At 40.5% G+C, this 12,327-nt stretch overlaps 1 protein-coding gene across 3 annotated transcripts in view; it reads left to right on the top strand.

Annotated features, from left to right (window-relative positions):
• KLF3 (KLF transcription factor 3) overlaps nt 1–10,713 on the top strand; it is a 44,851-nt gene extending 34,138 nt beyond the window's left edge. For all 3 annotated transcript variants that reach the window (XM_028743250.2, XM_028743251.2, XM_077934393.1), the window contains exons 4-6: nt 395–545; nt 2,821–2,981; nt 5,295–10,713. In XM_028743250.2, the coding sequence (XP_028599083.1) occupies nt 395–545; nt 2,821–2,981; nt 5,295–5,476 (494 nt within the window). In that variant the 3' untranslated portion in view covers nt 5,477–10,713. The remainder of the gene's footprint in view (nt 1–394; nt 546–2,820; nt 2,982–5,294) is intronic.
• Nucleotides 10,714–12,327: the final 1,614 nt, after the last annotated feature.

Genomic DNA, 12,327 nt, shown 5'->3' with positions numbered 1-12,327 from the left:
AGTCCATATCGTGATACTGGTTTCGTACTTTTTGACCTGGCAATCTATTACGAATCATGATGTATGTGCGTCTGCTAGGCAAAAATCATGATGTTGGAAAAACTGTGAAGCCAGCCAATGCTTCAGACATCGTGATATATCGGTATATTGCACTGTTTAGCTGGTAATATATCACGATGTTGAAAGCCATGTATCGTTCAGCCCTAATCCTGACCTCCTTGGAGGAGGCAAGGGCAGTAAAAAATGCAATAAGTAACAGTGTTTTGAATGCAGAACTTACCAGCCTACAAAATATATTCAGCAGTTGACTATCTTCCCAGGAATATCTTATTTTAGTTACATGTAGCACGTAGAAGATGGGAAAATGTGTTTATTTCCTATGTTTTTCTTGTAGTGTCTGTTATAGAATCTTATGAGAAGCAAGCCCTAAGGAAATCGATTAAGGTGGAACCAGGCATGGAATCTCCGAGGAATGACTACTATCCTGAACAAATGTCCCCTCCGCTGATGACCTCATTGTCGCCTCCTCAAGCAATGCTTCAAGAGTAAGTAGCTAACTAACTGGAGTCTTATACTACCTCGTTTAAGCACAATAATTAATTGCGTCCTCATCGTAGATTGCATTACCGTGTTGCATTCTATGCAGGTCTGCCCTGGAGACAGCAGCTAGTGCAAAATTCAGCTGACCAAGGCAGAATATTGCATCCTATTACACCGCTGTTGAAAGAATTGTGCTAGCTGCCAGTTAGCTTCTGAGTTAAGTCCAAGGTGCTGGTCCTGGAGAACACAGCCCTATGCAGTTTGGGGGTCAGAATACCTAAAATACAGGGTCGTCTCTTACACCCAACCAATCGTGTAAATTGTCTTTTTGGTGCCCGTTGAAGACTTTTTCAACCAGGCTTTTTAGGAAGAGACTTTTATCACAGTTGGTATCTGAATTTATTTGAAATTGTTTAGAATATATATATATACACACACACATACATACACACACACACACACACACACACACACACACATCGTTTTTATATATGCAGTTGTTTTGCATATGGCTTTTTTTGCAATGTGAAAACGCTTTGAGATGCTTTGTAGGGTGTGTTTCATAAATCAGTTGAATAGCAATAGATGATCTAAAGTGTAGCATGATTTAGTTGGGTTTATAAAGAGATAACAGCTCATTCCCTTTCTCAAAGGAGACAGGATAAGTTTCCCTGGGAAACTTCTTCAAAGACTTTTAAAACATTGCTAGGAACCTTAAAAGAAGATGATCTGTATTACTGAAGTCAAGCTAATGGACACAGGTGGTCTTGTACCCAGAACAATTCTTTATCCCCTCCCTCAGGCCTTCCACACACCCCTTGACTGAAAAGAAAAGAGGGGGGATCAACCTTTCACTATCAGTTGCAAGACATCTTGCATTAGTGTAACTGAGTTGCACTGGTGCAGTAAAATATCGCAGAAATGTGCAGATGTAACATCTCAAAACTTCATTTGTGGGATCTGTACCTGCTGCAGTTAGAGATGTTGGATGTTGTAGATTGCACTCAGTTTAGTTATGGTATTTTTAATTTAAAAAAATAAAGACACCATGCGGTCAAAAAGACTTTTAAAAAATAAAATTTAAAGCAAATCAGATAAAAGAGCCTGTGGACTCTATCCCCAGACCTTTTATTTTGGCAATTTGGCTTGGCTCTCTTACTTGAGATCTGGAGCTATTTGTTTGGATAGCTGGCAGAACTTTGGTCTAGATAGGGATTGGTTCTTTTTGAAGTCTGTGTGCCCTAGTTTTCCTATTAGCTCTGCACCATGATAAGTTACCAAAAGCACTCTTTATTGATTGGGCTTCATGACATAGTTACCTCTGATATGTTGATAGCTCTTCTACATTATTCCTCCTCATATCACCACTTGTACCACATACAGTTCCTTTAAAAAAAACAACCCCATCTTGCAGAAATCGCACAATCACTTACTGAAGTCCCACTTTTTTTAAAGACAGAAGTTCTAGATGCAGGAAATAAAGAGATGGGGCTTTCTGCTTGCTAATTAGAAATAATGAATGGATAGCTGTCTTTTCTATAAACGTGTACGGATACAGAACTGTACAGCTGTTACTGCCTGATTTTAAGGGTTATTCCTAGGCCAAATGCTCTTAGTGTGCATAATGTGCTCTGGTAAGGCCACACGCCTCCAACTGATGGAAGCCTAAGAGTCGATTTTTGACATCCTGTGGGTGTGGCACATACAGACTAAACTCTACTTTTAGGGATTGACATCAGTGGTGAGGAGAGACCGCACCCTTATGCCAGCCCTAAACAGGAAATTCTTAATTGGTCTCTAGGGGAATTGAGACTAAAGCCTCTTAAGGAAGAACTGGTGGGTTTAATAATGTAAAAAAGCTGTGAGCCAACTCATTTTTAAAATTTCTTTCCTAAGCAGAAGGAAAATATGTCAACAAAAGCAATAGACGTTCACTGGAAGCACTAACTGAGAATTTGGGAAATCTAAATACAGTATGCTTGTCTGGGAAACAAGAGCCTGATCTTAAAAATAAACGAAAAAGCCTAGCATTCTCTGGAGATTTTTTTGTTGTTCATCCCACAGAATGACTAAAACCCCCAGCAGGGAAGAGAGCCAAAATATTACCGCGAAAGACCATGAAATTTGCTAAGCTTGCTTGAATTCTTCCACATGCATGTAATGTTGTTTAGGCTGCCAAAAGACAGAGGGGGTAGTGAATAAAGGAGCTCTGTGGTGTAACATTAAGGGCGATGTAGCTAAGCAGATTTCATCGTTGACCTGTGGCTTAACTTCATGCAGGAATCACCCTTCAGTTATCGTTCAGCCTGGCAAGAGGCCTTTACCTGTGGAATCTCCAGACACGCAAAGGAAGCGCAGAATACACCGATGTGACTACGAAGGCTGCAACAAGGTTTACACTAAAAGCTCCCACCTGAAAGCTCACAGAAGAACACATACAGGTATGAGGCAGATCCAAAGATCACTTGTTCTCTTGTCACAACCCAACTCTGAAGTTTCTAAGAGAGAAAAATAGCTCCATTATCATACAGTGTTGGTTCCTTGGCAGATTAAGATTACATTGAGACCTAATTTTTGACTGAGCCATTATTATGCCGGCACTTTTCCTATAGATGTAGAAATGAATGACACAGAGTATTACTGCACAAGGGTCGTTGTGGTGCTCTGGAAGAAAAGGAGTGGGAACAGGGGGGTGGTAATAATAATAATAATAATAATAATAATAATAATAAAAAAAAAATATCCTGCCCATCTGGCTAGGTTTCCAAGAGATACAAAAACATAACAAAACATTAATTAAAAAACCTACCCTATACAGGGCTGCCTTCAGATGTCTTCTAAAAGTTGTGTAGTCCTTTATCTCCTTGACATCTGATGGGAGGGCACCACCACCAAAAAGACCCTCTGCCCGGTTCCCTATAGCTTCACTTCTTGCAGTGAGAGAACCACCAGAAGGCACTCGGAGCTGGACTTCAGTGTCCTGGCTGAACAACGTGAGTGGAGACCCTCCATTTGTAGTATGGTGTTGGCTTTTAGAGTCCATAGGAACTGCAAAGGTCAACACAAATGCACATGAGCCACTTCTGATTGTAATGTAAAGGTTAGGGATGCTTTGATTGGCAGGACAGCTGCATCAGCCCAAGTTGCTGCTAGAACTGCTGTAGCTTGAATTGAGCTGTAGGAATGCAAAATGTGCGTGGGGAATATATACAATTTAATTTGACTGGAATGGTTTTGCTCTAGCCATGGGGCCGTACACAAAGCCATAAAGCAAAACTGACTGTGGCCCCGTCTACCCATTAATTATTGGCAACATTCCTGCTGTCAATAAACGCTGTTCCACCACTGTGGCGCTCCATATTTTGTTTTATTGGCAGTGTATCATGTGTCTTGCTCGGGTTATTGTATTTTCATGCCATGGCAGTGTCACTTGCCCCTTTGGTGCCAGGAAGTCAATGTGCTGTACAGCCAATGGCATTATCACTTCTTGTATTTCCTTAGCTTCAGGAGTGCCTCAAATTAAGGCCACCCTACCACTCTGTAACATGTGTCACATACCAGAAAATTTCTCAGTCTTCAGACTGAAGCTTCAGATATGTAAAATGTGGAATACTTGCCTGTATTTTTAATTATTTACACTTCAGTCCAATGAATATTTACTCAGAAGTAAGCCTTGCTGGGGACGCGGGTGGCGCTGTGGGTTAAACCACAGAGCCTAGGACTTGCCAATTAGAAGGTCAGTGGTTCGAATCCCTGCGACGGGGAGAGCTCTCGTTGCTCGGTCCCTGCTCCTGCCAACCTAGCAGTTCAAAAGCACGTCAAAGTGCAAGTAGATAAATAGGTACCACTCTGGCAGGAAGGTAAACAGCGTTTCCGTGCGCTGCTCTGGTTCGCCAGAAGCGGCTTAGTCATGCTGGCCACATGACCCGGAAGCTGTATGCCAGCTGCCTCGGCCAATAAAGCGAGATGAGCACCGCAACCCCAGAGTCGGCCACAACTGGACCTAATGGTCAGGGGTCCCTTTACCTTAAGCATTGCTGTGCTCATTGGGGCCTATCCCCTAGCAGGTGTTAAAAGATTTTAGCCTTGGTTTTTTTATTTTCTTTGGCACACACTTTTGCTTTTCTGAGTGGTGGCTGGTTTATTTTTCTTATTTTTCTACTGAATGGCGCTAGTACCACCACACCCTTCTACATCATCACTAAATTTGTCTTGGATACAGCATTCTCTCTACAGATCTTGTTCTCTGTTTCTGAGCTCTGTTCAGTGAAGGCTCTCACAAATGAAAGCTTTCACAAATAGAAAGGGTGCAATTTTCACAAGTTCCCCTTTTCTCCCAGGCACTCTCTAACCCCGTATAGCATGCTGGCTTGTGGGAGAGAAGGGAGAAAACAACAAAAATAACCTCACCATGGACAAATAATGCCCACAGGACTGAAGAGCTTTCAGAGAGATGCAATTGAATGTAACTCAGGATTAAAAGCAACAGTTAGGGCTAGTGGACAAGTCAGTTATGGATCAAATATAAAGACATTCTAAGGCCCATTTTTAATCCAGAGAAACCTGTTTTACTAGAACATCTGGTGTAAATGTAAAAAGTAGTTTTTAAGTAACAATGCTGTTGACAACGGAGGCTTGCTTTTCTTATGTGTTCATTGTGTAAAATGAAAATATGTTCCGTGAGTTTTTGTTTTGCTTCAGTTTTTTAATTGCCTTCCCCCCTCCCTTTTTTTTTCTTTTTTCTTTGGCCTCAGGTGAAAAGCCTTACAAATGTACTTGGGAAGGTTGCACATGGAAGTTTGCTCGATCTGATGAACTAACACGGCATTTCCGGAAGCATACAGGAGTCAAACCTTTCCAGTGCCCAGACTGCGACCGTAGCTTTTCCCGCTCCGACCATCTTGCCCTTCATAGGAAGCGCCACATGCTAGTCTGAAACACTCTTCCTTCGTCTCTCTTCATTCTTTTCATTTTTAACCTGTGCATTTTAAGTTGGATTCAGCGGGCCTGAATCTCTGGATTAATAGCCTTGAAACCTTCCCTATGGTCAGTAAGAGATGTTTGCTTGACCCTTCTTTGCCCATGCCACGGGTCAGACCTACAGAATGTGAACATTTTTTTTTTCTCCTGGGGGTTGCTAAGCAAACCCTTGCTTGCCAGCATGCAGATTAAATTTCCGTGAGACTTAAGAGATCTTGTAATCGAGCTGGCTAGTTTTGCCATTTAATTAACCAGCATATGTTGATCATAGTCACTGTTGTTGGAAATCCAGCCTGCTAGTCCTTGCCAGAGACTCTGTACCCTGTAAAGGATGCGTGTCTCCTTTTTATGCTCAGCAATGCAACGAATGGATCCTTTTCCAATGTGGTTGGTTGTAGAAGCATGTTCCACAAGACACTTTTTGGATGTGTTAAAAAAAAAAAAGAATCCTCAAACTGGGAGTGAATGGAACAATTTTTGACTGATGAGTGGCTGTTTATCAGCAGAAATGTTGTCAATGCATCATGTTGTACATCCTGACCGACATTGCCTCTCTTTTGTCTGTTGTGTAGAATGCTAGCTTGTGTTTGCCTGGATAATAGTGCCTCGGTAGATTCATTAAGCAAAGACCTTCTTGTAGTGTAGTTATCTGTGTTTTGTGTCCAGCTGTATGAATGGAACACACATGGTACTCGTATGATGTGGCATTCGATGATACATGCAATAATCTACCTCACTGAGGAGGTGTGGTAGGTATATTATTTTCTCATCACTCCTCTGCATTTCCTGTTGTCTACACAAGGCCTCTGGTCCTTTCCCTGGCACAGTTTAGAAGCAGCAACCTTTTCGGCAAAATGAACCTGAACTGCTGGAAGGCACCACCATATTCATAAGATAAGTGAGGAAGACAGCCTCTGAATTTAAGCACTTCTGTAGATCTCAAAATCTGAGTATCGCAAATGGAAAAGGTACACTCTGATCCCTCGTTGCCATGTTCCACAGAAGAGCTTCGTAAGTCCCTCAAGTGATTTGTAATGCAGTCATGCTAGGAGTGGTAAAATACACAACCAAAAAATGGTTATTTTAAAATCCAGCATGGTTGATACTATTCCATATCCTCTAGAGATTTCGTGGAAAGATTTGAAGGAAAGAAAAATTACTCTTTTCACCAGTGTGCCTACGAGCTCCTGTTAGAATTATGGGTCATTTGGCTTTCATATTTTTAAAAATGGAGATAGGTAGATATATATATTGAGGCCATCAGCAATAAGGGGAATGAACAACAGAGGAAAGGAACTCATAATGTGCTAGGAAACACTTTATCGAAATCAACTGTTGTAATCAAATGCATTTTGAGTTAACCACCCCTTCAGGGGCAACCTGTTTCATTCAACACTGTCAAAGTAGTAGTGTGCTTCTACTGTTTCATAAACTGTGTTGGGCTTCCATAGTTCATTTCTATAAACTATTTTCTAGCACTTTTTGTAGTCCTGTCTCCTCTTTTCTTCCACAGAAAAATAAAAGTACAGCTGGGTGCTTACTTAGCTTGGTGACTCTCTCCCATTGAAACAAAGTAACTGTGGCTGGATCATGGCCATCATTTTTTGTGTCATGCACTCTGTATCTGCACACCTGTTCTAGATAGGCCTTGTACATTTTTTCTCAGATTCAATTTGGTTTGTAAATCCCAGGTAACTTCAGATTGATTGAGGCTGCAATCATTTACACACTCATGGCAGAAAGCAACATTGGCAAGCAATGGGACTACTTTAAAATTAAAATTAAATGTTATATTAAAAAGTATAAATTTATAGCAGTAAAGGTTCAAACACTGAAAAAGAGCAATAGCAGTGATAAACAGTCTCCCCCACCCTGCCCCCTTCTACTCATCATGGTTCCTTCCATCTAAATTTCGTGCAGGATTGAATAACGGCAAGAAATTCATCTCTTCTGTTTTCCATAACTAATAGGCAAAAAAATCATGTGTAGATCGTCAATTCAGTAACTTCATTAACTAAGGATCTTAATATATTTTGAAATACATTTTTGATTTATTCATTTATATAAGTTTAAAAAGAGGTATATAGAGGGACTTAATTTTCTGAGTATAGGATTGTGCTGTGACATTTTCTTCCCTTCAAGAAAGCATGCACTTTCCCACTCCTGAAAGGAAAACGTTCACAGACTATGTCAGAAGGCTGATACGGAAGAGTTGCCACTTAATTAATTGCAAGGAAGTTGAGGCAGGCTGTTGAGAACAGTATCTTTGTCGAATGCAATAATAAAACATTCTGCAGAGTGACAGGTGCAGAATTCAGCTTGTGAGTTGCTATTGTGAAAACAGAAGAATAAAGGTAAATTTGGGAGGGAAGAGATAAAGAAATGCTTTCTACAGTTCTTTAAACTTTAAAGCCAAACCCAGAAGTATTTGAAACTTCACCTAGTTGGATATATAGGTGCTTCAGCTAAATTTAATCTCTCTCTAGAAATTAAACTGACAGAGCAAGGGAACTGTTGCATTGTTCAGTGTAATCAGTCACGTGTGTATGGTGGCTATTTCACAATCAAACCTTGCAAGAATTAGGAATTTTCAAGACCAGCCTGGAAATCCAAAGAACAATCCAGTTAAAAGTGTGGCAGATTTTTTTGCTTTGCTAATAGCTAGTTTAAACCAGGAATAATTGTACTGAAGCATCTGCAACCCATTCCATCAAAATATAAATGGAGCAAGAAAAAACCTCTCTAGTGTTGCCAAGCAAATCTGGGAAACACATTACTTTCTGTTGTGTTGACACACTTAAACTACTCTGTTGCTAACATGGAAAAACACTGAACGTGGAAACTTGATGAGATTTCTAAGTGTCAGCAAAACAGGAGTGGGAACTGTGGAGCAGAGAGTGCCATACTTGGAATAGAAATTTAATTCTTTTGGATCCCTCCAAAAATAAGATACCTTTTTTCCCTTCTACATCAAAACGTAACAGATACAAATTGCCAGCATATGAAAATTGGTAAACTCTGTCTAAGCATGGCTGAAATTGCTTTTTTCCATTTAGGATGTTTAGCAGTGCTTGGCCTAAAGTGCCTTTGATTTCAATTCCATACTCTGAGAGCTCATCAGATTTGTCGTTCAGATATGTCTTCAAAGACTCCTTCATTTGTGGTGCTGCTACATGTTATCTTTTATTTCTTAAAAAAATACTTTCTGCTATATTAATTATTCTCACAATCCATCTGAAGTTGTTTCAAGTATGTAGCAACATTTGAGTTTATACTATAAAACGCCAGGAGGAAACTCACCTTTTTTTTGTTTTTAAGAAAAAGTTTTTGGAATGCTCTACTATGTATCAAATACATGGGCTTAAAAAAAAATCGCAGCAGGGTGAGCAGAAAATGACCTGCAATACAAAATGGAAATGCCCCCTTTAAGATGGTTTATTAATGCCACATAAAAAAATTATGTGGCTAGTTAACTTCAGGCAAACACAGTTACAAAATTCCACATTTTATCTGCATGCTTCTGTATATAATTCTGGGATTCAAAGAGCAAACAGTATGGCCAAAGGCTTGTTTAGGTGTGATGAGATTTTTATCTTTTCTGCACCTTGGATTATTGCTAGTTGTAGTCTAAATCTAAATATTCCAGCTCAAACACTCTTTGTTTATAGGTCCCCTCCGCTTCAAAAATGTTTTTCTGTGTAGTGGGAAATTGGAAAACACTGATGTTTAGGAAATAGTCAGAAAGCAAATGGAACTGGTTGCATATTTGCAATCAGGGCTTCAGGCTCTGCGTTGGATACAAAGGTTCTCTTCTGCTGGAGTCTTCCTCCAGCAGAGGAAGGGAACTTTGGATCTAATCCTATATTTGCATATTACTAGGGAGATAAGATGCAGCCCTAAAAGCCCTTACACTGGAGTAGCTCTGTTGAAATCGGGAGATAAGAATCCATGCTCTGATACGACAGTCAAAGTCTAGTCTCCCACCGGCTTAGAGGTAGCAGCATTGCCCACTTTAATTTTGTGGTTCTTATGGAGGGGAGCAGGCCTTTTTTTACTAAGTGTAGACCATTTTAGCCATGCAAACTTCCTCATCTCTAATCCAGATTGTAACACGTGTCTTGAGTGTGCCAGGAAAATGAAGGCAACCATTGGCCAGAGAGTCAATTCCAATTCCACTCCCCCAAAATACGGCTTTGGGGACACTGCATTTTCCCCATATAACTTCCTGCTACTACTTGTCCTCCACTATTGCAAGTGGAGGTCGGCTTTTGCCTACTGGGGTTGGGGGACATGTAATTGCAAGAGAAGAGGCTCAAGGAATTTTGAAAAGCAAGTGGTTAGCAAATGAGGAAGATTCACTTGTGTTTGGGGAAGGAGTACGCAGTCCAAATAATTAAAAGTTACTTTTCTAAACAAACCATGTGCACTAGTAGTATTCCACTGTACAGAATGCAACTTTCAGGATACTGTTGATCATGTTTTCAGTTAAATAGCATTATGGGTTGTTCCAAGAGGGATTGTTCAGAGCGAAGCTGGTATTTCTATAATGTGGTTTTAATTGCACACTGTAGTTCCAGTTTAAACACACAACACAAAAACCTTCTAATTGCAGGATCTTCTTTGTGTTCTGTTCAAACTTAGCAAGGTGTAGATGAATGCAAATCCTTTCCTTTTAAACAGAATTTGCAAAAGTATTTTATACATATTATTTGAAAAGGGCTATAATAATTCCCATTACATTTTACAAATATTAGCACTTTCTTGATATTTATGTATTTTAAATGTTATACGGTCAAAATAATCTTCCTGCTTAGCATCTCTTAAAACTTTACCTGCAAATGTAGCAGGGCTATTACATTTACTTTAATACTTGTATAAAAATATGCAGAATTTTTTAAAAAATAAAATGTAATATATTTTATAAGCTAATAATAATCGGGTAATTAAAGGTTTCTAGCATGCATTCCTATCATTTGCAGATACTGAAGCATTTTGGTAATCTTTCTCACTAAATATGTGAATGTTTTAATGTAACTTCACTTTCTATTTTTGGTAGTCCAATGGGAATTCAGTAATGACATTTTGTCATGTCAAACTGTGAACATAATTTGTACTGTACAGTCCTCATATGTTATATATAGTATACTATATGTATTATACTTGTTAATAAAACAAGACAAATATTAAATGTCAGTATGTAGTTAAAACTATCCCTCAAAACTTGACAAGACTCCCCCCCCCCCCCGAATCTTGATTTCGCCAAATGGCAGTTGTCCTTAGATACAGCCCTGTATTCTTTAAGGTAAAGGGACCCCTGACCATTAGGTCCAGTCATGGCCGACTCTGGGGTTGCGGCGCTCACCTCACTTTATTGGCCAAGGGAGCTGGCATACAGCTTCCGGGTCATGTGGCCAGCATGACTAAGCTGCTTCTGGCAAACCAGAGCAGCGCACGGAAACGCCGTTTACCTTCCCGCCAGAGCGGTACCTATTGATCTACTTGCACTTTGACGTGGTTTCGAACTGCTAGGTTGGCAGGAGCAGGCACCAAGCAATGGGAGCTCACCCCGTCGCGGGGATTCAAACCGCCGACCTTCTGATCGGCAAGCCCTAGGCTCTGTGGTTTAACCCACAGCGCCACCCGCGTCCCATGCCCACCCGTATTCTTTAGGAGAGCTTATTTATTACTTATTTGGTGACTCACCTAAGAAAGTTGGTTGACTGCAAATATCACAGCAGATCGTAATATTCAACACATCTGGCACATGCAAAAGGCCATTGCACATACATCATTAGCCAGATCAGGAATCATGGACCTGAAATCTGTGCTGCATTACTATCAATAAAATACACATTCGGCTTTGCATTTCTATTCTGGCGCAACTAGTCACATGTACAAACTCTTGTTATTTTTCAGAATTATTTTATGCACAAGTGAAGTTGGATTATTTAAAGTGCACTTGACCAAACGTGAATGTTTCTCTGCTTGATTGCCCTCGCATTAATTCCCGTATACAACAAAAGATACCCATCTTTGCATCACTTCCTCATATTTTCTGCTTTCATTCACAAGTTACCCCATTAAATTGGCCTTGTAAGTCCCCAGGAGTTACTAGCCTGCAAAATAAAATAAAAATCATAATGAAATACTAGCCTGCTGGGAGCTGGCAGAGGAGGAACCGAGTGCTGAATTTTTTATGGGTGTTAAAGAAGGAACTTGCCCCTTCTAGCTTCCTGCTTGGTTTCTACCCAAGTGAAAAACACCTATGAAGTAAATATTTAATAGATGGATAGTAATTATGAAGTGCTCAGCAAAGGAAAGGTCTTGTAGGATTTTACCTGAAGAACCTTTCATTGATTCAAAGGGTCGGTTTGACCCTGTTTTTTGGTTCTTGGACATTGCGGCACCTGGGCATGCTATATTTTCAGGACAATAGTAGGTTGGGGTGTCTGCCGCCCTCAAGTCTATGCCAGGTACCTTGCCTGAATAGTCAGCTTCCCACCTTCCAGTTACTCACTATCCTCTTTATTTGTTTAAGGTAAAGCTAAAGGACCCCTGACAGTTAAGTCCAGCTGCAGACAACTCGGGTTGCAGCGCTCATCTTTCTTTACAGGCCAAGGGAGCCGGGGTTTGTCCGCAGACAGTTTTTCCGGGTCACGTGGCCAGCATGACTAAGCCACTTCTCGCGCAACGGAACACCAAAACCAGGGCAGCGTACGGAAACGCCGTTTACCTTCCCGCTGGAACAGTACCTATTTATCTACTTTTTTGGGGTGCTCTCGAACTGCTGGGTTGGCAGGAGCTGGG

This window comes from Podarcis muralis, chromosome 9 (genome assembly GCF_964188315.1).
Source record: "Podarcis muralis chromosome 9, rPodMur119.hap1.1, whole genome shotgun sequence".
Taxonomy (NCBI): domain Eukaryota; kingdom Metazoa; phylum Chordata; class Lepidosauria; order Squamata; family Lacertidae; genus Podarcis; species Podarcis muralis.
This window is presented reverse-complemented; position numbering and strand designations above follow the sequence as displayed.